Raw genomic sequence first — 25,411 nt, 5'->3', positions numbered from 1 at the left:
TGAAGTGAGATGGGGACCTGGGGCTGCTGCTGGCCGGCGATCGACTGGGGATCGCAGTGATGGGGGGACCCGAGCCGGGCGAGGGGAGGCCGGAGGGGCGGGGGTGGAGCGTAGCGGCCGGAGAGTTCTGGGCTGGGCAGTGGGGAGATGTCAAGGGGGATCCGGAGAAGGATCCGGGACTGGTTGGGGGCGCTGCGAGCTGCACCCCGACTTCCCCCCGGAGTGTTGGGGGGACTGACCCCGAGTCCCCGCCGCTAGGCTCAACGTGGACGGGCTGCTGGTCTACTTCCCCTACGACTACATCTACCCGGAGCAGTTCTCCTACATGCTGGAGCTCAAGCGCACGCTGGATGCTAAGGTGGGCGCTCCTGGGGGGCACCCCCGCTGCACCCCGAGACCACCCCGCTGTGCCCCTGGCCTGTAGAAACCCCTCGGGCTTTGGCCCACCGCGGCTGGCTTTGATCAAAGGCTCAGATTGCCCAATTTTGCACCCAGGGGGGTGAATTGTGGAGTGGGCACCCAGGTTTGGGGCCCAGGACTCCACAGTTGGGGTGCATGCCTTAGACTACCCCCCTTTCCCGCAGAATGTACCCCCCAAGACAAACGAATCAATCAGATCAACTCTGCCTGACTTAGTGAAGGCCAAGGGGCGAGGTTACTCCCCACCCCAATTCCCACCCCCAGGACTTTTGGCAATGTCTGGAGACCTTCTTGGGTGTCCTAGAAGCCGAAGCAGGCTGCTGTTGGCATCTAGCAGGCGGAGATGCTGCTGAGCATCTTATAATGCTCTGCTCATGTCCTTCCACTTCTAAATGTTTCTGACCCCAAGTATCAGTAGGAGATTGAATCATGTTGTGAACTTGGCCATGTTTTCCTTTATGTTTTTGGTTTTGGGGCCACATCTCCGGTGACACTCAGGATTACTCCTGGCAGGCTCGGGGGACCATATGGGATACTGGGGATCAAACTCGGTTTGGCCGCAAGCAAGGCAAACACTGACCGCTGTGTTATCACTCTGTACCCTGTTTTTCTTTTCTTTTCTTTTCTTTTTTTTTTTTTTTGGGCCACACCCAGCAGTGCTCAGGGGTTACTCCTGGCTGTCTGCTCAGAAATAGCTCCTGGCTGGCACGGGGAACCATATGGGACACCGGGATTCGAACCAACCACCTTTGGTCCTGGATCAGCTGCTTGCAAGGCAAACGCTGTGCTATCTCTCCAGGCCCTTATTTTTCTTTCTTTCCCATACTTTCCTCTTTATGGATGTGAGCACACCTGATTCTGGAGTGCAGGTATTAGAACTGGGGTCCCTCCCACACGTAAAACTTGCATCTCCCCAACCGTCTCATTAGATTTTTTTTCTTTTTTTTTGGGGGGGGGGTTTGGGCCACTCCCGGCGATTCTCAGGGGTTACTCCTGGCTGTCTGCTCAGAAATAGCTCCTGGCAGGCACGGGGGACCATATGGGACACCGGGATTCGAACCAACCACCTTTGGTCCTGGATCGGCTGCTTGCGAGGCAAACGCCGCTGTGCTATCTCTCCGGGCCCAGATTTTTTTTTTTCTTAAAAGAAATTTGGGGGGGCCGGAGAGATAGCATGGAGGTAAGGCATTTGCCTTTCATGCAGGAGGTCATCGGTTCGAATCCCGGCGTCCCATATGGTCCCCCGTGCCTGCCAGGAGCAATTTCTGAGCATGGAGCCAGGAATAACCCCTGAGCACTGCCGGGTGTGACCAAAAAACCAAAAAAAAAAAAAAAAAAAAAAAAGAAAGAAAGAAATTTGGAGCCGGAGAGGTGGCTCTAGAGGTAAGGTGTCTGCATTGCAAGCGCTAGCCAAGGAAGGACCGCGTCCCATATGGTCCCCCCAAGCTAGGGGCAATTTCTGAGCACTTAGCCAGGAGTAACCCCTAAGCATCAAAGGGGTGTGCCCCCCCCCCCAAAAAAAAAGAAAGAAATTCAACTTGATGGGCCAGAGCAATGGTGCACTGGTAGGGCGTTTGCCTGGCACGTGGCTGACTCAGGACAGACCACAGTTCAATCCCCTGGCATCCTATATGGTCCCCCGAGCCAGGAGCGATTTCTGAGCACAGAGCCAGGAGTAACCCCTGAACATCACTGGGTGTGCCCCCCAAATATATATACATATACAGAGACAAAAACAGGGACAAAAGAAATTTAACCAGCTGAAGAGATAGTATAGCAGGTAGGATGCTTACCTGGCATACAGCTCAATTTCTGTCACCTTAGATAGTCCCCTGAGAACCACCAAAAGTGAGCCCTGAGCACAGAACCAAGTAGCCCACAACCAACCAAGGGCTTGCTATTATCAAATATGGTGTTCCCTATAATGGTCTGTCTTTTTTGTTTTGGGGCCACACCTGGTGGCACTCTCGGGTTATTCCTGGTTCCGTGCTCAGGAATCACTTCTGGCAGGCTTGGTGGACATCAGGGATGCTGGGGATTGAACTGAGTTAGCTATATTCAAGGCAAATACCCTACCTGCATTTTATCACTCCAGGCCCAATAGTCTGTCTTGGTAATTCCTTTAGCCTTGCTTGGAGGCGTGATTAGGCCCATTTCAGACAGGAGCACTGTAAGGCCAGAAAGGTGGAACATTTACCTAAAACCATTCAACAAAGAATTGCCAGAAGGGGGATAGATTGGAGCCCCTGCACCCAGAATGATTACTGTATTGTCCTCCTATTCCGTGTTGTGAAGTGGGGAGTTCAGGAGGTATCCCCAGAATCTGTGTCCTTGGCAGATCTGAGAGTCTGTGTTTAATTTTGCTTGCACCATGCAGGGCCATGGAGTTCTGGAGATGCCTTCAGGTACAGGAAAGACAGTGTCTCTGCTGGCCCTGATCATGGCTTACCAGCGGGTGAGTGTCCGGGCTGGGAGAAGGCTGGGCCTGGGAGGTGGCAGGGTGAAAGCTGAGCCCCTTGTTGGCCGCAGGCATATCCGCTGGAGGTGACAAAGCTCATCTACTGCTCCAGAACTGTGCCCGAGATCGAGAAGGTGAGCTGGGCGCCCTCCCCCACCCCAAGAGCTGGCCCCTTGCCCTGAATCTTCTCCTTCCTGTATTTGCTATCAACACACAGTGGGGTGTCTTGGGGGACACTGGCAAGGCTCTGGCTGGGTTTGACTCTCCCCCATTTTCCCTTTTCTGGGAACAGGTGATTGAAGAGCTTCGAAAGTTGATCAACTTCTATGAGAAGCAAGAGGGTGAGAAGCTGCCATTTTTAGGGCTGGCGCTGAGCTCCCGCAAAAACCTCTGTATCCATCCTGAGGTGAGCCCAGTGGTGGGGAACTTGGGACTAGGGTCCGGTGTGTAGGGCCGCTCAGAGTTCTTGTCCCATTTGTCCAGTTTTGGCTCTGTTTCTTTTTTTTTTTTTTTTGTGGGGAGGGGGTTTGGGGCCACACCCAGCAGCTCTCAGTGGTTACTCCTGGCTCTACACTCAGAAATAGCTCCTGGCAACTTCCAGGGAACTTATGGGATGCCGGATATCGATCTCCGGCCTGTCCAGGGTTGCCTGTGTGCAAGGCAAACGCCTTACCACTGTGCTATCACTCTGACCCCACTGGCTCTGTTCTTCACCTGTGCAAGCACAGCTCATCCATGGAGCCTTCCTACTCTACCCCAACCCAGGGAGGGTTAAAAAAAATTTTTTTTTCTAGTGAGTCCAGGGGTATGTTCCTGACAGCACTTGGCAGTGACTGGGGAGAACCATGTGGTGCCAGGCATCAAACTTCATCCCAGCCTTTAATGCAGGTGCTTAGGGGCCTGAACTATAGTGCAGTACATAGGGTGCTTGTTTTGCAACTGGGTTCAATTTCTAGCATCCCATATAGCCCCCACCCATGTACCACTAGGAGAAATTGCTGAATTCAAAATCAGTAGTAAAGCTGAGCATCGCTGGAGGTGATCCCCAAACAAAACCCCAAAATTTAAATAATGAAACATGCTCAATCTGTTGAGCTCTCTGGCCCTTCCATGAACCACTCTATTTATTTTGTTTGCTTTTGGACCATACCTGGTGGTGCTTTGGTGTAACTCCTGGCTCTGAGCTCAGGAATCACTCCTGGTGATTGGGAAACCATAGGGGATGCCAGGGATCGAACCTTATGGCAAGCACCCTCTGGGCCTTCCATGGACCACTTGTGGCTCTTGCATCAAACGACCCTGGGATGTCTTCCCTGTTGGGGAATGAAGCAGGCTGAGGTTCCCGCAGTCCAGAAGCCCCCATCTCACCTAGATGGGACAGAAAGATCCCCCCAATTGCCAGGCGAGGTGCAGACAGCTCCATGTGCTCCCCAGCACATCTGGGTGCTGACCTGTCCCTTGCACACCTGTCCCCGCCCCAGGTGACGCCCCTGCGCTTCGGGAAGGATGTGGACGGCAAGTGCCACAGCCTCACCGCATCCTACGTGCGCGCCCAGTACCAGCAGGACCCCAGCCTGCCCCACTGCCGCTTCTACGAGGTGCCCATGGGGCCCATGGGGCAGGTGGTGGAGGGAGATTGGCCATGCATGACCCTGCACCCCCTGACTGCCCCATGCTCTCTCCTGGCCCACCCCAGGAATTCGATGCCCACGGGCGCCAGGTGCCCCTCCCCGCTGGCATCTACAACCTGGATGACCTCAAGGCCCTGGGCCAGCGCCACGGCTGGTGCCCCTATTTCCTGGCCCGTTACTCGGTGAGCAGGTGGGGGCGTGGTCTCTGAATATCCGTCTCTGATTGGTCTGTGCCTGTATCCATCCATCTCTCCTATTGGTCCGCCCTTATGTCTCTCTTTCCCTTTGGCATGTCTTTTCTGTCCTTTTCTGCTATTGGTCAGTGCCTGTGTGGGTCCACTTCTTCTATTGGTCTGATCTGCATATCTGTCCTTCTCTCCTATTGGTTTGATCTGACCGCGTATCTGTCTTTCTCTCCTATTGTTTGATCTGGGCGCGTATCAGTCTTACTCTCCTATTGGTCTGTTCTGAGTTCATATATGTTCTTCTCTCCTATTGGTCTGATTTGAGCACGTATGTGTCCTTCTTCCCTATCGGTTGAATTGAGCGTGTATGTATCCTTTTCTCCTATTGGTTGGGTCTGAGCACGTATGTGTCCTCTCCTATTGGTTGAATCTAAGTGCATAATCTGTCCTTCTCTCCTATTGGTCTGATATGAGAGCTCCTATGTGTCCTCTCCTATTGGTCCGCGCCTGTAGCTGTCTAGCTCCTCCTCTTGGTTTGCTCGTGGGCCCTTTCACCCAGCTGTCTCTGTCCCTTCTCTGATCCCCTATCGGCGCACTGTCAAAAATCACCTTCGGGACCCCTGGGAAGTGAGGCAAGGTGGGTGTAGACAGACCAGCTAGCATCACCCGGTCTCTGTCGCCTGCTCAGATCCTGCACGCCAACGTGGTGGTGTACAGCTACCATTACCTCCTGGATCCCAAGATCGCCGACCTGGTGTCCAAGGAGCTGGCGCGCAAGGCCGTGGTGGTCTTCGACGAGGCCCACAACATCGGTGAGCAGCGAGAGGGCCAGAGTGGGAGGTGGGTGGGAGGGCGATGCCAGCTTGCCAGCCCGACTGACCCTGCCCCCCCCTTTGATCTCCTTCCAGATAATGTCTGCATCGACTCCATGAGTGTCAACATTACCCGCCGGACCCTCGATCGCTGCCAGAGCAACCTGGAGACGCTGCAGAAGACAGTGCGCAGGTGCGGGCTGGACCCCTCTCTGTCTGTCCCTGGCTGGTCTTCGCCCAGGGAAACCCTGCACCCCACCCACTCCACCCGCAGGCGTCCCCTGGCACGTCCCAATCAACCCCACATACCTGCAGGATCAAGGAGACGGATGAGCAGCGGCTGCGGGAGGAATATCGACGCCTGGTGGAGGGGCTGCGGGAGGCCAGCGTGGCCCGGGAGACTGATGCCCACCTGGCCAACCCGGTGCTGCCCGACGAGGTGCTGCAGGGTGAGCCCCACCCGCCCCTACCAGCCCATAGCGCCTGACTGCCCGCCTGCCGGAGGTCCCTAGGGCGCTGACACCCACTTCCCCTCTCCCTGCAGAGGCCGTGCCCGGCTCCATCCGCACGGCCGAGCATTTCCTTAGCTTCCTGAGGCGCCTGCTGGAGTTCGTCAAGTGGCGTTTACGGGTGCAGCATGTGGTGCAGGAGAGCCCACCCGCCTTCCTCAGCAGCCTGGCACAGCGTGTGTGCATCCAGCGCAAGCCACTCAGGTGCACCCCGCTACTTCTGGCTGTGCCTGAGCCATTGGAGAGGCTCGGGGTTGAGAGGCAGCAGAACCCGGTGCCCCTGCTGGCTTGGACTTTTCACAAATCAAGGATTTGGAAGAAGGAACCCATGCCATTAATCCAGGGAAGTCAAACCCGGGTTCTTGCATGCAAAGCAAGCACTGATGAGACCAGAGCAATAGCACAGCAGCAGGGCGTTTGCCTTGCACAAGGCCAAACTGGGACAGACCTGGGTTCAGTCCCCAGCATTCCATATGGTCCCCAAGGCCTGCCAGCAGCGATTTCTGGGTGCAGAGCCAGGAGGAACCCCTGAGCACTGCCGGGTGTGGCCTAAAAACAAAACAACGCAAAAAGCAAACACTCATGCCTTTTGGTCCATCTCTCCCTGGGACCAACAGAGACAGTCCTTGGTCTCAGGGGAGACAGGACAGACGGTGCCTGTGATGGTGGGGAGGGGCCGGGTGCACCCCAGCCAGCCCAAACTTCCCTCTCTCCCCACAGGTTCTGTGCCGAGCGCCTCCGTTCCCTCCTGCACACATTGGAGATTGCTGACCTGGCTGACTTCTCCCCCCTCACCCTCCTTGCCAACTTCGCTACCCTCGTCAGCACCTATGCCAAGGGTGAGCTGGTCTGCATTTGGCAGTGGGGCCCCCGGTGGCAGATAGTGGGAGTTGGCTGAGTGGCCTGCGGACCTGAGGCCCTTGTGGGCAGCCCCAGGTCTGGACATACTGGTTCCTGAGTAAGAATGCTTGAGGCTCAGGTTGGCTTTTCCCAGGAGCCATCTGGGGTGATAGCTTACTCTGGGGGTGGTCAGGAGCCTGGGCCAAGGAGAGCCAGAGAAAGTTTGGAGAGAAGTGTGAGGTCAGGAGGTAGGGCTGGGTGCTGGGGTGTCAGGGCTAGGGGAGAGGGGTCAAACGTGCAGTTCAGAGGTCAGAGAGATAGTCCAGCAGGAAGGGATTACCCTTACATGCAGCCAACCCAGATTTGCTCCCTGGCATCCCATATGGTCCACTGAGCACCACCTGGTGTGGCCCCAACACCGAAACAAAATGAGGCTCAGTAACCAGAGAGCGAGTCCAGCGGGTAAGGCATGACCTGGGTTTGATCCCCCTCATCCTATATAGTACCTGAAGCACAGCCAGGACTGATTCCTGAGTGCAGGGCCAGGATCCTGAGCTCTGCTGGGTGTGGCCCAAACACCAACAAGGAAAAAGAAAGAAAAGAACAAGAATGAGACTTCTGACTTGCCCTAGAGAGGGGACAATTCCTGGAGGGTTATTGTTTTATTATTCCAATGAGGTAGTGTTCCCATGTGGAACTCAGGGGTTCTAGAGGCCCAGCTGGTCATCCTGGGCCCCAGCTGCATAATTCAGACAGTGTAGTGCTGTGGGGGAACCAGCTGGGCCTCACCAAGAAGACTCTGGAGACTGTGGGGTGCTGAAATCCTGCTCCCCAACCTATCAACCATTCCCCCGTTTCCGGTCAGAGTTTCCAGTTCTCTCCACTCACAGCTGGCCCCAGGCCCAGGCTGACTCTGGAGACACTTGTCTCTCCAGGAAACCAGGTTAGACTAGCTGCGATTGCAGGACAGCAAAATCCCCCTTTCTGCTTCCCCCTGTGTCCACCTTAACCTCTGCAGCAAGGGGAGGGGACCCAGAAATATCTCCCTCCCTCCATCCCTCTGGTCCACCTTGTTCCCTCCGCTGTCCTGGGGCATCCCCTTCCCCACGCCCCCTTCTCCCAACTCTAATCTCAGAACAACCCTCACAACTTCCTTCTCCTCCTTCAGTTCTTAGATCACTGTCCCCTCCTCCAGGCAGCCCCTTCTGATTCCCTGAGTAGGCCTGACCCCCTTCCTCAGGGCTCCCCTGTCCTGTCCCAGTGTCCCCACCACTGAAGCATAAGGGCAAGGTTAAAACTATCTTATGTTTTTCTTTTTCTCTTTTTTGTTTTGTTTTGTTTTGGGGCCACATCCAAGGGTACTCAGGGATTACTCCTGGCTCTGCACTCAGAGGTCACTTCTGGCAGTGTTCTGGGGACCATATGGGGTGCCGGGGATTGAGCCTGGATCAGCTGCATGCAAAGCAAGTGCTCTCCCCACTGTATTATCTCTTCAGCCCTGGAAAGACTGTAAGATAGCACATTTGCCTGCTGGGGGCCCAGTGGGGGTTCTGGGAGGGGTGCCAGAGGGTCTTGGAGGAGCACTGACAATGGAGCTATCTGGGGGAGGGTCCAGACATCAGGGCTAGAGAGACAGACAGGGCATCCTCAAACAAGAGGCTAGACTGGGTTTGGAGGGGCCCATAAAAACCCTGGAGCCTGGGAGAAACATGGAGGAAGCCATGGTGGGCTTCAGAACAAGAGACGGATATTCCTAACTTGGGCCTCACAGGTTCCCTGTGGGGGTGAGCTGGGGCAGGCCCTGTTCTGAGCAAAACTGACCAGGGCTCAGAAAGGGGGTGGCAGGCCTGAGCCATGGGCAGGATTGAGCAGCCTGTGGGAGGGGTGAGGAGAGTCTGGGGGCACTTGATCCTGCTCTCAGCTAGAGCTGTTCCATGACCCTTTGCCTAGGTCAGCCCTGGGGGAGGTCAGGCAGGGTGTGTGGTGGTGCTGGTGGTGGGGTATATTGGGTTCAGGTGCTTGGGTTTCAAGGTGGGGTACACGTGGCCGGCCTGTTGAAGGGTTTGGGGTGTCTCCTGCAGGTTTCACCATCATTATCGAGCCCTTTGATGACAGGACCCCCACCATTGCCAACCCCGTCCTGCACTTCAGGTGAGTTTAGGGATCAGGGAAACTGAGAGAGCACATCGGGGAGTGTTTGCCTTGCACACACTTGACCTGAGTTTCGAGCTGGGTTCAAAACCTGACATCCTATCTGGTCCCCTGAGCATCACTGGATGTGACCCAAAAACTTTAAAGAAAAGGGTCAACCCATTCCCCTATGGTCCCTGTCTGGTGCCCACCGTCCCCTTTGCCCCACAGCTGCATGGACGCCTCGCTGGCCATCAAGCCCGTGTTTGAACGTTTCCAGTCTGTCATCATCACTTCTGGGGTGAGACTTCTGCCCTCCCCCCAGTACCCCTTTTCTGCTGGGCACTCAGTATCCACCTGCCTGACTGCTCTTGCTAAGACGTCATCCACTGTCCCTGCTCTACAGACACTGTCCCCCCTGGACATCTACCCCAAGATCTTGGACTTCCACCCTGTCACCATGGCGACCTTCACCATGACCCTGGCTCGAGTCTGCCTCTGCCCCATGGTGCGTGTGCACAAGGGTGAGGGCAATTGGGCGGAGCCAGAAGTGGGCCCCCTCCACCCGTTTCCCTGGGGGCGTGGCTCCCACTAGCTCCTCCCCTCCTGGTCCTTCCTGGAAACTTTTTTTTTTTTCACTCCTCCTGGGCATCTGGGGGGCTTTAATAGATGGGAGCCCAGAGCCTGGCTTGGGGACAGTTGTACCCCCACCTTGTGCTCACAACCTGACTGTCATCCTGGTTAGGTTGCTGTGCCGCCTTTTGCATACACATCTGTGCGCATGTCACCCAGTCCTCCACTCCCTTTTTTCACCTACTAGGCCGGATGTGCTATATTTGTTTTTATTTAAAAATTTTGTTTTGTTTTGTTTTGTTTTTGGGGGCCACATCCGGTGATGCTCAGGGAATACACCTCCTCTGCACTCAGGATTTACTCCTGGCAGTGCTTAAAGGGGAGCCTGTGGGGTGCTTGGGATTGAACCCTCGTTGGCCATGTGCCAGGCAAACACCCGCCCTGCTGTGCTATCACTCCAGCCCCCGGATTGGTTTCAGAACAGAGGATTTGGGGCCGGTGTGGTTATTTAATCATGGGATTGGAATGCAGGCTTTGCATGTGGGAATCCTGGGCTCCATCCCTCCTACCACCTAGGTAGGTGTGCCCCTCCCATCTACCCCTAAACACATAGAAGGGATTTTCCAGATGTGAAACCTCCTGTGAAAGTGAGCTACAGCAGCAAAGGCCCAGGAGAAGTGCCTAGGCTTCTAAAGGCGGGGCTGACATCTACTCCAGGAAGTGGTTGCTCTAAGGATTTTTGTGCCCAAATGGAACATCTGGAGTTTCCAGGGCTTCCTAGCCTTGGGAAGTGACAGGGATGAGCCGCCCTGTACCCCAGTTTGGGACACACACTGTTCTGGATCTCTCCAGTAAGGTTCTCTCTCCTGCAGTCCCTTGGGGCCATGTGGCCAAGCCTCTCTGGCCCTAAGCCCCAGTTCCCAGAGTGACCAAGGGTCCATTCCCAGTCAGGAAGAGCAGGGGGCAGGGGGTGCAGATAAGAGTGATGGCTTCCAGTCACCTTTTGGGCTCTCTCCAGATCATCGGCCGCGGCAATGACCAGGTGGCCATCAGCTCCAAGTTTGAGACTCGTGAGGACATTGGTAAGCTGCCCAGGGATAAGGGTGTTGTTAGTGGTGTGAGTTGCAGTGATTGATCACCCAAAGGGATTCAGGCTATTGAGAGTCACCGGGGAGCCGGAGAGATAGCACAGTGGTAGGGCGTTTGCCTTGCATGTGGCCCACCTGGGAAAGATCCAATTCAATTTCCGGCATCCCATATGGTCCCCTAGGCTGCCAGGGTGATTTCTGAGTGCAGAGCCAGGAGTGACCCCTGAGTGCTGCTGGGTGTGACCCCACAACCAATCAATCAATAAATAAAGTTTAAAAAAAGAAAATCACCAGGAGCTACCCTTTCCCCAGCCAAGGGCACATTGGAGTGGAAAGTGGGAGCATCTCAGCTCCTAGGGGAGCCCAGCTGGCTGGGTCCATGGCCATGGCTGGTCATGCGACCCAGCCTGCAAGCATGCAGGGGTGCGGCCCTCCTGCTGGCCTGGAAGCCTAGTGGAGTCCATGTTGCAACCACTCAGTGGGGTATTTAGGAAAAACCCCAAGTCTGAGACAGGAAACTCTGACCATCCCCAAATTCTACCCCCCAGCGGTGATCCGGAACTATGGAAACCTCCTGCTGGAGATGTCATCTGTGGTCCCCGATGGCATCGTGGCCTTCTTCACCAGCTACCAGTACATGGAGAGCACCGTGGCCTCCTGGTACGAACAGGTAGGCTGTCACCAGGGGAGTCATTCCCCAGCTCTGGACCCTGTGGCCCCCCCCCCACATGTCCCCTCACACAACAGAGACATTGGAATGGACCACCTTCTGGGTTACTTGTTCCCTGTTTTGGGGGATACCCCCAGAACACTGCACCTTGGGTACATAGAGGGCTTTAGTGTGGAGACTTTGTCAGGTGTGACAGGCTAGTAGAAGGTTCTGGAAGGCTGGCATGTGCAGTGTGTGTGTGTGTGTGTGTGTGTGTGTGTGTGTGTGTGTGTGTGTGTGTGTGTGTGTGTGTGTGTGTGTGTGTGTGTGTGTGTGAATTCCCGGCTTTCTGGAAGGAGTGCCAACTGGGCTCTGAGTCCTTTTGTTTTTTGGGCGGGGGGCCCACATCTGGCAGTGCTCAGGGCTTCCTCCTGGCTCTGCACTCAGGGATCACTTCCGGTGATGCACAGGAAACCATACGGGATGCTGATGATAGGACCCAGATCAGCTGCATGCTGGTACTGGGTGGGGGTGGGGATGTATATTACCCAACTCTGAGTGTCCCCAAATGTTGGGGAGATCAAAGTAATCATCAGGGAGCTTGGAACACCCCAGGTTGGGATGGGGGGCTACTAGATTTAAGCCTTCACACCTCTTGCTGCTCGGGCCCCATGTGGGGCCATGTGAAGTCATATGGTCCAGCCACCATGGCCAGTGCTGGACTGGAGCCATTCTGTTCCTAGGTCAATGCTGGGGTCTCCTAGGCCAGAAGTCATAAGTCTCTGGGTTTCCCCAGGCTGTCTTTCCACCAATCACTAGCCAGCCAACTTTCCTTTTGAAATTCACCCCACCATCTACTGGGCCAGGGAAGCCTGAAAGCCAAATTGGGGTGACCTGGCTAGCTGTGCCACTAATCCCGCCTCTGCACCCCCTGTCCCAGGGCATTCTTGAAAACATCCAGAGGAATAAGCTGCTCTTCATTGAGACCCAAGACGGGGCTGAGACCAGTGTGGCGCTGGAGAAGTACCAGGAGGTAAGTGTGTGTGTTTTGGGGGACAGCAGAGAGGTGACACACGGTGACAGCCCCACAATGACATGTGGCATCTCGACTTCCCTCCAGGCCTGCGAGAACGGCCGCGGGGCCATCCTGCTCTCGGTAGCCCGAGGAAAAGTGTCAGAAGGCATCGACTTTGGTGAGCTGCAGGCCTCCCCGTGCCCTCTGCCCTGACCCCTCTGGACAACCCCATCACCTGCCTCCTTTACCCCCCAGTGCACCACTACGGGCGCGCGGTTATCATGTTCGGCGTTCCCTATGTCTACACCCAGAGCCGCATTCTCAAGGTGGGCAGAGAGGGATGGAGACCCGGGCTCAGAAAGGGGGTGATCCTGGGGCCAGAGCGGTAGGGCATCTGCATCGCATGCAGCTGACCCAGGATGGAAGCGGGTTCAATCCCCAGCATCCCAAATGCTCCCCTGAGCCTGCCAGGAGCAATTTCTGAGCGCAGAGCCAGTAGTAACCCCTGAGCGTGCCGGGTGTGGCCCAAATGCCCCCCAAAAGGGGGTGATCCAGGACTTGGGGGTGCCAGTAGGGTCCCCTCTCTCAATACACACATACCTGGGCCCCCCAGGCACGGCTGGAGTACCTGCGGAACCAGTTCCAGATCCGGGAGAATGACTTTCTCACCTTCGATGCCATGCGCCATGCGGCCCAGTGTGTGGGCCGGGCCATCCGGGGCAAAACCGACTATGGCCTGATGATCTTCGCTGACAAGGTGAGGGCTGGTGGGGGCCCTGCCTGCTCCCCAGACCCCTCTGTGCCTGGGTAGTGGGGGACCCTGACACCCTTTCCCCTTCCCTGTCCTCAGCGGTTCGCCCGGGCGGACAAGCGGGGGAAGCTGCCCCGCTGGATCCAGGAGCACCTCACGGATGCCAACCTCAACCTGACGGTGGACGAGGGGGTGCAGGTGGCCAAGTACTTCCTGCGGCAGATGGCACAGCCCTTCCACCGGGTAAGCCCCGCCCCTCCCAGCCATCCCCAGAGGGGACCCAGGCTCTGTGCCCCTGGGACAGGCTTCCCCAAACATCTATCCTCCTTGTAGGAGGACCAGCTGGGCCTGTCCCTGCTCAGTCTGGAGCAGCTGCAGTCAGAGGAGACGCTGAAGAGGGTGGAGAAGATCGCCCAGCAAATGTAGCGCCACCCCCACGGCGGGATTCCCAAAGGCCACGAGGCATATGTACCCCGGCTGCCCCCCGACAGCTTTAATGGACATTTGAGGCAGGAAGAGGGTGGGGAAGGGAGGAGAGAGGCCAAGGGCTATGTGCATCCTGGCTAAGCCCTGATCTTCTTTGTCCCGGGCCCCTGTGCGCTTCAGCGGGGGCCCAGGTCCTGGGTGCTGGCGCTGAGGTTCCGAGAAGCCTTGCTCAGGTGGTGGCTGGAGAACTGGGGACAGCAGAAAGATTAGCCACCAGCTGGGCCAAGCCCCTGCCCACTGCCCCATCTTGCCCACCCAGTGGCACCTCACCTGGGTGCTGGCAGCCCGCGCCCCATCCGTGTTCAGCATGCCCAGCGACATGGCTCGCTTCATCCTACACCGGAAGGGGCGCCTGAGTGACCCCACCAGTCCTGAGGGTCCAGGACACCGCCCCACATCCTCCCTATTAGGTCACTTACCCGCTGGTCCCTGCGGCCACCTCTCCCCGAATCCTTGACACCAGCTTCTCGCTCCCGCGCCGAATGGACTCTCGGAACTTGGAGAGGGAGCTGCTCCGGCGCAGGGGCTGGGGTGGGGGGGATACCAGTGAGCCCCCCCCAACCCTGCATTTCTGCATCCCAGCCCTGGAGAGGGTCACCCAGCCCTGACCCTCCTCACCTGCTGCTCGGAAACACCAGCTGTGCCTGTTTGCGGGGCCCCTGGGGACAAAAGGGGTGGTTGAAGTTGGGGGGATGCAAACGTTGGGGGGCCAAGGTTTGGGTGCTCACCGAGGGGTGCCGGCAGGTTCTCCTGACTCAGGATCTCCTTGTACAGAGCCTCTGCCTCCTGGTACTTGTTCTGTTTCAGGTAGGCGGACGCCTGCAAAGGGGGGACTCAGTAATCAACTGGGCGCCCCTCACTCCAGTCTCAGGGTACCATCTCTGCCTCTCCCACATTCTGAACAGCAGTACCCTGGACCTCTTCCCCCCCACCCAGCTCCTTTCTAGACACTGTGCACCCCCCCCCAAATAAAGATACATCTTGTTTCTTGGCTTCTTGTTCTGCATTTGCTGTTCTTGGGGTCTCCCATCACCCTCACCAGGTTGTTCTTGGTCTTGGCCACGTTGGGGTCATGGGGTCCCCCCAGGGCCTCGTAGATGCTCAGGGCACGTGCGTAGTGCTGCTCCACCTCCTCGAACTTGCCCTGGTTCTGGCACAGTAGTGCCAGGTTGTTGAGCTGCTTGGCCACATCGGGATGCTCAGCACCCAGGACCTGGGCACAGAAGGACATCTGGTCAGTGCCAGGGGTACAGCCTGAACAGTCCAGGGGTCACAGGCTCACAGGTGGGGAGGGAGGCCCAAGATGCACCCTGGCCTGGTTAGCAGGAAGGAGGGAAGGAATTAAGAGGTGCGGGGGTCCAAAATGGCTGCGGGGAAGAGGGCACCTTTTCTCGGATCTCCAGGGCACGTTGGCACAGTGGCTCAGCCTCGCGGTAGCGGCCCCGCTTCCCATAAAGCACCGCCAGGTTGTTGAGGGTTGCGGCCACCTGTGGAAGTTAGGGGTAACCGAAGCTCAAAGGGGGGCAGACAGCCCTCAGCACCCCCTATCTGCCCCAGAGCACCCCCAACTCACAGCAGGGTGCTCTGGGCCCAGGGTCTGCTCTCGGATCTGCAGGGCATCGTGGAGCAGGTCTGTGGCCTCCTTGTACTTGTTCTGGTCCCTATGGGAGGGGCACAGGGACCCCTGGGTTCGGCTGTCCCCCAACTCCCGCCGGGCTTACCTCCCCGAGTGTCTGCAGGGCCTGTCCCTGGGACTCACCGGTACACCAGAGCCAGGATGTTGAGCATAGTGGCCACGTCTGGGTGGCAGCGGCCTGAGGTCCGCTCTAGGTCCTCCAGCGCCTGGCGACACAGTGGCACGGCCACCTCGTAGCGCCCCTGGCCCGCATATTGGATCACCAGGTTGTGCAAAGTTCGCAGGCGTGCTGGGATCTCATAGCCACCCTGTTGGGCGGCTGCCTGAGCATCTGCTGGGAGATATGGGTAGATGGGGGAACTGTGGTCACTGCAGACCCCACACCACCAGGGCCCACACAGGACCTGCTGGCTTCAGCCCCCAACACCCCCACTCTGTCCTGATGCTCAACACGCCTGCACCCACATCCTACTGCCACTCTCCTCCCTGCCACCCCGTACCCCAAACAGGGATCCCACCTCTTTTCTTGCTCTCGTCTTGCACCTGCACCCCACTTTCCCCTTCCCTTATCCCAAACTCTCATCTCTCTCCACCCCACATCTCCATCTCTCTCCTCTGCCACTCTGCACCCTATCTCTTCTCTCTTCCACACCCCCATCTCTCTTGTACCTCACACCCTTATGTCTCTTCTTCCCACCCTCTGGGGTACCCCTACCTCTCTTCTCTTCCTCCTCACTGGGGAACAGGGAAGCCAAACTGTCTCGGCGAATGGGGGATCCCGGCTGCTGCAGGGCACAGGAGAGAGGGTGTCACTTATTTCAAAGTGGGGGGCCTGGGGAAAGCCTGGGAGCTTCCTGGTATGCAGGGGTCTGCCCTAGATTGGGGCCTCACAGGAAGACCTAGCTCTGTAAGCTGGCTGACCCTTTGGGGGTCACATAGCTGGAGGTGACGGGCCTGGAACCTTGGCCGGGGTCAGAGGTTCCTGAAGACACAATGAGGAAGAATCGACCAGAATAGATCGTGCGAAGCACATATTTCTGGCACTGCCTCTCTTATCTTGCATCTCTCAGGTGAAAGAGGGTTTCAGGGAGCCCCCCCCCCCTTTTTTTTTAAGCCTACAGCACCCAGTATTCCAGGCGGTCTCCCATCCAAGTACTAACCAGGCCCGACCCTGCTTAGCTTCCTAGATCAGACGAGATTGGGTGCGTTCGGGGTGGTATGGCCATAGACGAGCCCCCCTTTTTTTGTTTTTTGGGCCACACCCAGTGGCACTCAGGAGTTACTCCTGGCTCTGCGCTCAGAAATTCACTCTTGGAGCTGGAGACATAACATGGAGGTAAGGCATTGGCCTTGCTAGCAGAAGGATGGTGGTTCGAATTCCGGCATTCCATATGGTCCCCAGAGCCCACCAGGAGTGATGATTTCTGAGCATAGAGTCAGGAGTAACCCCTGAGTGCTCCCGGGTGTGACCCAAAAACCAAAGAAAAACAAACAAACAAACAAAAGCAGGTTCAGATGACCATACAAGATGCTGGGGATCAAACCCGTGACATTGTGCTATTGCTCCAGACCCCCCAGGGTTTTGGGGAGGCAGTTGGGGCCACAACCTGGCAATGCTAGGGCACCCTATCTAGTGATGCCAGGGATGGAATGGAGGCAGTTGAGTGCCAAGCAGGTGCCTTAACCCTTGGGATCTCCCACCCTATGTCATTTCCGCCCCCCCCCCCCCACATGGGGGGAGGCTGCAGGCGTCACCCACACACCTGGCTCTCAGCAGGCGGATCATACTGCCTCAGCTGGCCCAGGAACTCCAAGTGGTTTTTCTCTTCCTCCAGCTGGGCCACAGCCACCTCGCTAGCCTGCAGCCGCCGCTGCGCCTCCTCCAGTTCCTCCCGCAGCCATGCGTTCTCCTGTGCCAACCGCCGGGCTTGGGCCCGCAGCCGCTGCTGCTCGGCCTCCAGGGCGCCCATGTGAGCCGAGAGCGCCAGCAGCACCTGGAGGGGGGGGCCAGTGGGCAGCTCACCACCCCACCCTGGACCCGCCAGGGCCGAGCCACAGGCCAGAGCACCCCCTTCTCTCCCTTTTTCTTCAGAGATGCCCAATATTAGCTCCAGAGATTCCCAGAGGCAGAACATTTATTTATGCTTTGTGTTGGGTGTTCAGAACTTACTCCTGGGTTTTGCACTTAGGCAGGGAACCATATGGGATGCTGGGGATCGAACCTGGGCTGGCCACATGCAAGGCAAACACCCTCTCCACTGTATTATTTCTCTGGCCTCATTATTTGGGGGGGGGGTAGACACACCTGGCGTGCACAGGGGTTACTCCTGGTTTTAAGCCCAAGAATCTCTCCTGGCAGGCTAAGGGGACTATACGGGATGCTGAGGATCGAACCTGGGTTGGCCACATGCAAGGCAAACACTCTCCCAGCTGTGCTATTGCTCTGGCCTTCAGGGACCTTTTCAGTTGCATCCAGGGAGCTTCCAGGACCTTGCAGCACCCACAGTTTTCCAGGAGGACCCAGTGATGACACACGAGCACCCTCAATGCTGCCCAGATGCCCCACCTTTTCTCTTTTTTCTTTTTTTTTTGGTTTTTGGGCCACACCTGGCTGTCTGCTCAGAAATAGCTCCTGGCAGGCACAGGGGACCATATGGGACACCGGGATTCGAACCAACCACCTTTGGTCTTGGATCGGCTGCTTGCAAGGCAAACGCCGCTGTGCTATCTCTCCGGGCCCCCCACCTTTTTTCTGATGGCTCCCTCTGGCTCATCCATCTCTCTTACCTGGGCTTCACCCAGCCCCAGCTCGATGGCTTCCAGCGACTGGCTCAGAACCTGCTGCTTCTCCTCCAGGAGTTCCGCACCCGCCAGCACGCCTGCCAGGTGCCCAGCCAGGCCATGGTGCTCAGCCCGCAGTGCCTCCAGACCCTGCACCACTTGCCGTGTCTGCCGGACCAGCTCTTCGGGGCTCAGAGAAGCCACCTGCACCGACATGATGCCTGTAGGGAAGCCGGTATTGGGGGGTGTCACTGTGTGTGACGAACAGGCCGGCTCTCCCACCTCCATGCCAACTGGCAGGACCCCTCCTCCTTCTCCCAGAGGGCATCCCCAAGCAGTCGGCCCTCTGTGCCTCTTAGAAAAGGGGGAATGGGGAGCCACACCCATCCCCAGTTCCGGGAAAATAAATTCTTCCTCTGTCTCTGAAAGCTGCTCCACTCAAAGGAACCCCAAAGGGGCCAGCATGATAGCACAGTGGTAAGGCGTTTGCCCTGCAAGCAGTTGACCCAGGACCGGCCTGGGTTCAATCCCCGGCATCCCATATGATCCCCTGAGCCTGCCAGGAGTGATTTCTGAGCACAGAGCCAAGAATAACCCCTGAATGCTGCCGGATGTGGCCCCCAAACCAAAAACCAAAACCAAAAAAAAAAGTCAAAGGAACCTGAAAGTGGTGCCAGCTGCCAGTAGCTCACCTGGGCTGTATGCAGCGCCCCTGACCCCCGGTTCCCTGACCTAGAAGCCGGGTGAGCTGGGCCTGGTGGGAGGGTTTGTGTGGGTGCTCTGTGAGCTCACTCTCTCCTGCTGGGTGTTTTCTGGGGAACCAGTTGGGCCACTGGGGGGGCGGAGCCTGGGCAGGGGTGGAGGGGCTGGGGTGCTGTAAGTTTAGCAGATGCCCGCCCACAGCCTCCCAGGATTGGGGGGAGCTCCGGGTGAGTGCAGGAGGGTGTGGGGGCCCATAGGTTGGCCCAGAAGCTGACAGCTGACAGATAGACCCTGAGGATCCGGGGCCGCCCTCAGCTGTAAACAGGCGTGTCCAGGCTGGGCGAGTGGGGACACGCGTGGCAGGTGTGGCCGTGGATGTCACACGGGCTTCGAGACAGCAGAGGGTCTCAGGCGTGAGTGAGAATGGGCGAGGGGGCCTTGGAGTTGCGACTTAATGTGGGCCTGTGGGGGTGATAGGGTGATGATACAGCGGGTGCCTCTGGAGACCTCAGACTTAAGTGGTTTTTAATAGTTTTCTTCTACCCCTGAAGGCAGGGAGACATAGGTTGTAGTTTGGGGTGCAGGGCCCTGTTCCATCCCTGCAGCATGGCCCTGGGGATTCCCAGCACCATCTGGACCCCAGCATTGAACCATCAAGGGTTACCGAGCACAAGGAGTGGTCACCATGTCCCCTGAGCACTGTTGGAGAGGTCTCCCTAAAAACCTGCCAGGCAACACTGCTCGGTGTTTTATTTCATGCAAAGGGGCAGTTTGGGGGCCCGGAGAGATAGCACAGCGATGTTTGCCTTGCAAGCAGCCGATCCAGGACCAAAGGTGGTTGGTTTGAATCCCGATGTCCCATATGGTCCTCTGTGCCTGCCAGGAGCTATTTCTGAGCAGACAGCCAGGAGTAACCCCTGAGCACCGCCAGGTGTGACCCCCCAAAAACCAAACCAAAAAAAAAAGGGGGGGGCAGTTTCGGTCATACCTGGCAGTGCTCAGGGCTTACTCCTGGCTGAGCTCAGGAATCAATTTTAACAGGGCTGGGGGACCATGTGGGGTGATAGAAACTGAACCCAGGTTAGCTGTGTGCAAGGCAAGTACCTACCCACTATACTATCTCTTCGGCCCCTGTTGCATCTTTTCTTTTTCATTTATTTATTTTGGGTTTTGGGCCACACCTGGTGACGCTCATTACTCCTGGCTCTATGCTCAAAAATCACTCCTGGCTTAGGGGACCATATGGGCACTGGGAGATCAAACTGTGGTCCGTTCTAGGTCAGCGCATACAAGGCAAACGCCCTACGGCTTGCACCATCACTCCAGACCCTGATGTATCTTTTCGATATGACATGATCACACACACATACGTACACACAGCACTTTCTTAGAAAATAGAAACATGGGCCCGAAGAGATAGCACAGTGGCCTTTGCCTTGCAAGGAGCCGATCCAGGACCAAAGGTGGTTGGTTCGAATCCCGGTGTCCCATATGGTCCTCCGTGCCTGCCAGGAGCTATTTCTGAGCAGACAGCCAGGAGTAACCCCTGAGCACCGCTGGGTGTGGCCCAAAAACAATATATATATATATATATAAACATACTCAGGAATAACACACACACCCTGTCTTCAAAATACAACTGAAAAAAAAAGGGGGGGGAGATAGCATGGAGGTAAGGCGTTTGCCTTGCATGCAGAAGAATGGTGGTTCGAATCCCAGCATCCCATATGGGCCTCCGTGCTTGCCAGGGGCGATTTCTGAATGTAGAGCCAGGAGTAACCGAGTGCTGCTGGGTGTGACTCCCCAAAAAATAAATAAAAAGGAAGAAAGAAAATTAAGGGGCTAGGACAATAGTACAGCAGGTACTTTGCACAGGACTTTGCAAGAAACTGACCTGGATTCAATCTCCGGCATCCCATATGGTCCTGTGAGCACTGCCAGGGGTGATCCCTGAGCATAGAGCAAGGAGTAACCCCTGAGCATTGCCAGGTATGGCCCCAAAACATAAAACAAACATAAAAATCACGGAGCTGAAATGATAGTACATTGGGCAGGGCACTTGCGTTGACACAACTAAACTAGCTTTCATCCCCACAACCATCTCTGAGCCCGCCAGGAGTGCAGAACCAGGAGTAAGTTCTGAGCACCACCCGGTGTGGCACAGGCGCGAGTGCGCACACACACACACACACACACACAAATACAACTCACAGGGCTAGAGAGAGCGGCCCATGATGGCCCCCAACACTGCTGGACATGACCCTTATTTTAAATAAATATAATAACTGGGGGGCCGAAGAGGTAGCACAGTGGGTAGGGTACATGCCTTGCACATGGCCAATCTGGGTTCAATCCCTGGCACCCCTTATGGTCCTACAAGGAATGATTCCTGAGCACCCCTAACTGTTGCCCCCAAACAAAAATACAGTTCAGGAGGTGACAGGGGAGGACTCAAAGGTTGAAGTGTGTGGGAGCCCTGTGTTGGATCCCTGGCACCTCAAAGTCTCCTGAACCTGGCCAGGAGTGGGTCCCACGTGAACACAAACAAGATTGGGAGCCACTGTGTGGGGATCACAGGGGATCCCACACAAGCACTCACCTCTGGAGCAACACCCCAATTACTGGCAGCTTCAGCTCCAGAAGAGCAAACCCTGGGCCTACAGGAAGACAGACTCCTCCAGGGTTGCCCGCAGGAAAGGCAATCCACGAACTTCCAAACAGTCCTCAGCTAACTACCGCCCCATACACGGAGCCCTCAGTGACCTCAACTATCCTGCACACCCTGACCTCCTTGCAAACCCCTGACCTCCAGGACCCTCATGGACCACCCCCTTAACGTCACCCCATTTCCTCCAGCCCACATCTCCTCCACACCTAGCTAGGCCAGCTGGATCATCCCCCATGCATGATGCAGCCAGACATGAACACGAGGGGCTGGAGTGGTAGCACAGTGGTAGGGCATTTGCCTTGCTGATGGGCTAATCCAGGACAGACACAGGTTCGATCCTCGGCATCCCATATAGTCCCCTGAGCAAGGAGTAATTTCTGAGTGCAGAGCCAGGAGTAACCCCTGAACGCCGCTGAGTGTGGCCCCCCAAAACAATAACTACAACAACAAACAACCAAAATCAGACATGGACATGACAGGCAAAGGGCTCTGAGTGCAGGTTCTTCTGCTGGAAGAAAGGGGTACGAAGGGTCTGTGGTGTAGACAGTGCCCACCCCCTCCTTTCAGGCTGGGTTCAATAAAATCGCTCATGGGCAGAGAGAGCTCAGGGGCTAAGGCGCTTGGCTTGCGGATGGCAGCCCCTGGTTGGATTCTTAGCACCACACAAAATCACAAAGCACAGCCAGGGTTCATTCCTGAACACAGAGCTGGGGAATAGCCCCGGAGTCCTGCCTGGTATGGCCCAAACCTGTCCCCCTAGCCCCCCCCCCCCCCAAAAAAAACTTGTGATCAGCAATACCAAGTTCTAGGTGCAAAACACTGCTAGGAAGCATGCTTCCTCAAGAAAGACTAGACTGCTAGGGCCAGAGAGATAGTATTGGGGGGTGGGGTGCTTGCTTTGCTCAAATGCTGCGGATCCCGGTTCCTTCCCCAGCACCATATGGTCCCACCAAGAATGACTCCTGAGCATCAATGACTGTGGCCCCCAAACAAAACTAGACAATTTGGGGGGACTCAAAAGGATGAAATGAGGGGCCGGCGCAGTGGCGCTAGAGGTAAGGTGTCTGCCTTGCCAGAGCTAGCTTAGGACAGACTGGGGTTTGATCCCCCAGCGTCCCATATGGTCCCCAAAGCCAGGAGCGACTTTTGAGCGCATAGCCAGGAGTAACCCCTGAGCGTCACCGGGTGTGGCCCAAAAAGAAAAAAGTGGGGGAGCCCTGGGTTGCACTGCCAGGGGTGATCTGTTATGGAACTCCTGGGAAGAGTCAGGAACAGCCCCTCAGTACTACCATCTTGGGGCTTTTAGGGGGCTCAAAACTTAGGAAGGGGCTGCATCAATAGCTCAGCTAGGAGTTTACTGACCTAAGTTTGATCCCTGACATCTTATGGTCCTCCGAGCACCGCCAGGAGTGATTCCTGAATGTGGAGCTAGGAGTAACCCCTCAGTGCTGCCAGGTGTGGCCCAAAGAAACAAACAAAACTCTAGCCTCACTTCACATCTCAGCATCTCCCAAGTTCATCACATAGTGTCAACCTGGTCCCCCCTCACTATCGCAACCTCCCCCATTGGGTATTCAGCAGGTGGCTAGGCTGATGGTCTCAGCACAGCCTCACACGCCTGCCTGCAACCACGGGAAGATGACCCCACGGTCAGTTGCTGGGCTGTTCCCCCAATATCAAGAGAACCCCCCCAAACGGCACTCGAGCCCAGTGTGCACAATCACAGAAGCAACGACAGCAAGTACCAGCCTTGTCTCCCTGGTGGCCACCACCCCAAGTCACAGACCACCTGCTGCTCGGAGCCTCTCCTGGGACACAAGCAGGGAGGGAGACAGAGGATAACACAGAGGCACACAGCAGACACAGGAACCCGCACAGCTCCGACTCACAGCCTGACACTCTCACACACTTATACCATGCAAACACATTCCAACATGCATGTAGCCCTGAGCTTTTTCATCCTGCATCTTGCAAGCAGTTAAGTTGGGGGCGGTCACAACTCTGAACTCCATTCACTTTCTCACACATCCAAGCACCCCATATCTCTCTCTTACATACTCTGGCAGGCAGGAGGCCCCCTGATCGCCTGCCAACCCAACCTGACACCCTCACACACCTGCTCCACGCACACATATGCAAACATTCAAACATGCATGTACCCCTGAGCTTTTCATCCTGCATCTTGCAAGCAGTTGAGTTGGAGAGGGGTCACAACTCTGAACTCCATTCACTTTCTTACATATTCAAGGACCCCAGATCTCTCTCTTACACACCCTGGCAGGCAGGCGGCCCCCCCTTGAATCGCCTGCCGACCCCTCAACCACCCCCAACCCAACTTTCCTCTAGTTTGCAAGTCAAGTCACTTTGCACCCCAGCTTCCCAGCTGGGCCCGTCTCAAGGGCTGGTCCCCGAGGCTCCGCCCTGCCCTGCTCCTGTTTACCTGTTCCCGGGGTGCAGTGGGGGTTGGGGGCCGCGGTCCCAGATGGGCCTCCCGACTCTGGGGAGCCCCCGGGCGGAAAGCGGGGTGTCCAGAGACCTCCAGGCCTGTCTCCATCCGCCAGGCCAGCGGGCCCAGGGGTGCTCCGGGCTGACCCTGCGCCTCCCTGGCTGCCCCCAGGACTCCCGCCCAGCGTTCCTGGGGCTCACCTGGGCTCCGTGGGCTCCGGGGACCGCTCCCGGGCGACGCGCCCCGCCGAGTCCGCACTCCGCGCGCACAGTTCCCCGACGCTCCCAGCTGCGCTCCAGGGGCGGCTCCCGCAGGTGAGGCCCCACCTACAGGTAAGACCACGCCCACACATGAGACCACGCCCCCTGGTGTTGTCCCGCCCGCAGGTGAGACACGTCCCGGCCTGGGGCCCCGCCCATAACTGAGGCCACGCCCCTGTGTAAAAACCACGCCCCGTTGGTGATGTCCCACCCAGGCTGTGAGGCCACGCCCACACACGAGGCCACGCCCCGACAACAAACGCCACGCCCACAGGCTAGAACACGATCCTTTGGTGAAGCCACGCCCCGGAGATGGACCACGCCCACACGAAGCCACGCCCATTTATAACTAAGACTCCGCCCGCCCTCTGGGAACAGATCAGAGAACAATCTCGGGTACCCAGGACGATGGATTTCAGGGCCTGGGAGACTTTGGATCCCCGGCCGGTGGTGTTTCTACCTTTTCAAGGCTTTGCTTAAGCCGGTGCTCTCTGTATTTATCTATCCCTCCTCTTGTTTTCTCCATCAGTAGACACCCCCCTATTCTTGGGGAGCAGAGGATAGATGGCACAGTGGGGAAGGCTCTTCTTGCTTTGCACGTGCCCAGCCAGGGTTCGATCTATATGGGCATCCCCAGGCCTAGGGGCTCCCGAGCCCGCCAGGAGTGAGGGCAGTCAGAAATAAAACCACTGAACATCTCCAGGTTTGCCCACCCCCCCAAAAAAAAAAACCTAAAAAGCAAATTAAAATAAATATTTGGGTGTCTCCCGAGCTGTGAGCTGCTCCTAGTGATGCTCTGGCCCTCTAAATAGGGCTTTTGCTTTGTATGCAGCTGACCTGAGTTCAATTTCCAGCACCCCATATGGTCCCCTAAGCCTGTAAGAGCAATCCCTGAGCACTGCCAGGAGTGGCCCCAAACCAACAAAAATTTGTTAGGTCCTGATGAATATTAGATACATGATTGTATTTTCTTTTGTTTGGTTTTTTGTTTTGTTTTGTTTTGTTTTGGGGGGTGGGAAGGAGCCTGGCAGTGCTCAGGCCTGACTCCTGGCTCTGTGCTCCTGACTAGCTCCGGGGATCCCATGCTGGGAATTGAACCTGGCTCAGGGGCATGCAAGGCCAACACCTTCCCCACTGTGCTATTGCTCCAGCCCTGATTATGTTTTCTTTCTTTTGGGGGGGCACACTCAGTGGTGCTCAGGGGCAACTCCTGGCTCTGAGTTCAGGGATCAATCCTGCAGGGTTCATGGAACCATAAGGGGGGAGTGCTGGAGATCAAACCCGGGTCATTGCATTCAAGGCAAACACCTTATATGCCTCTGCCCTCTGCCCCCTAATCACATTCTTGAAGAGGTAACATCAGGTAGGAAC

At 56.6% G+C, this 25,411-nt stretch overlaps 2 protein-coding genes and 1 pseudogene across 2 annotated transcripts; 1 reads left to right on the top strand and 2 right to left on the bottom strand.

Moving 5' to 3' along the window:
* The first annotated feature begins 253 nt into the window (after positions 1-253).
* ERCC2 (ERCC excision repair 2, TFIIH core complex helicase subunit) lies at positions 254-14,508 on the top strand. The gene is made up of 22 exons (XM_049787250.1): positions 254-358; positions 2,798-2,875; positions 2,950-3,012; positions 3,171-3,284; positions 4,360-4,476; positions 4,575-4,691; positions 5,383-5,506; positions 5,603-5,699; positions 5,822-5,955; positions 6,051-6,219; positions 6,736-6,854; positions 8,937-9,006; positions 9,217-9,286; positions 9,392-9,493; positions 10,577-10,640; positions 11,195-11,316; positions 12,236-12,328; positions 12,416-12,488; positions 12,566-12,636; positions 12,924-13,067; positions 13,161-13,304; positions 13,395-14,508. The coding sequence occupies exons 1-22, from the start codon at positions 326-328 to the stop codon at positions 13,485-13,487; spliced, it is 2,211 nt and encodes a 736-aa protein (XP_049643207.1). The 5' UTR covers positions 254-325; the 3' UTR covers positions 13,488-14,508.
* Positions 13,664-24,054, bottom strand: KLC3 (kinesin light chain 3). Its single transcript, XM_049787286.1, has 13 exons — positions 23,981-24,054; positions 17,971-18,185; positions 16,947-17,177; positions 15,881-15,968; positions 15,307-15,517; positions 15,121-15,208; positions 14,933-15,034; positions 14,587-14,760; positions 14,276-14,366; positions 14,166-14,206; positions 13,967-14,073; positions 13,818-13,881; positions 13,664-13,735 (listed from the first exon to the last, which is right to left on the bottom strand). Exons 2-13 carry the CDS (start codon positions 18,178-18,180, stop codon positions 13,664-13,666), a joined length of 1,479 nt encoding a protein of 492 aa, XP_049643243.1. The 5' UTR covers positions 18,181-18,185; positions 23,981-24,054.
* Positions 16,296-16,413, bottom strand: LOC126028941 (uncharacterized; annotated as a pseudogene).
* Positions 24,055-25,411: the final 1,357 nt, after the last annotated feature.

This window comes from Suncus etruscus, chromosome 14 (assembly GCF_024139225.1).
Source record: "Suncus etruscus isolate mSunEtr1 chromosome 14, mSunEtr1.pri.cur, whole genome shotgun sequence".
NCBI classification, from domain to species: Eukaryota; Metazoa; Chordata; class Mammalia; order Eulipotyphla; family Soricidae; genus Suncus; species Suncus etruscus.
This window is presented reverse-complemented; position numbering and strand designations above follow the sequence as displayed.

What these genes read in the sequence shown, in the direction of transcription:
- ERCC2 (XM_049787250.1), top strand. Translation starts at nt 326, where the DNA reads ATGCTGGAGCTCAAGCGCACGCTGGATGCTAAG. An exon ending in AGCGCACGCTGGATGCTAAG is followed by an intron (nt 359 to 2,797) that starts GTGGGCGCTCCT and finishes TGCACCATGCAG; the next exon opens with GGCCATGGAGTTCTGGAGAT. An exon ending in CTGTGCCCGAGATCGAGAAG is followed by an intron (nt 3,013 to 3,170) that starts GTGAGCTGGGCG and finishes TTCTGGGAACAG; the next exon opens with GTGATTGAAGAGCTTCGAAA.
- KLC3 (XM_049787286.1), bottom strand. Translation starts at nt 18,180, where the DNA reads ATGTCGGTGCAGGTGGCTTCTCTGAGCCCCGAAGAGCTGGTCCGGCAG. An exon ending in ATCCTGGCTCTGGTGTACCG is followed by an intron (nt 15,209 to 15,306) that starts GTGAGTCCCAGG and finishes CCCCTCCCATAG; the next exon opens with GGACCAGAACAAGTACAAGG. An exon ending in CCCTGGAGATCCGAGAAAAG is followed by an intron (nt 14,761 to 14,932) that starts GTGCCCTCTTCC and finishes TTCTGTGCCCAG; the next exon opens with GTCCTGGGTGCTGAGCATCC.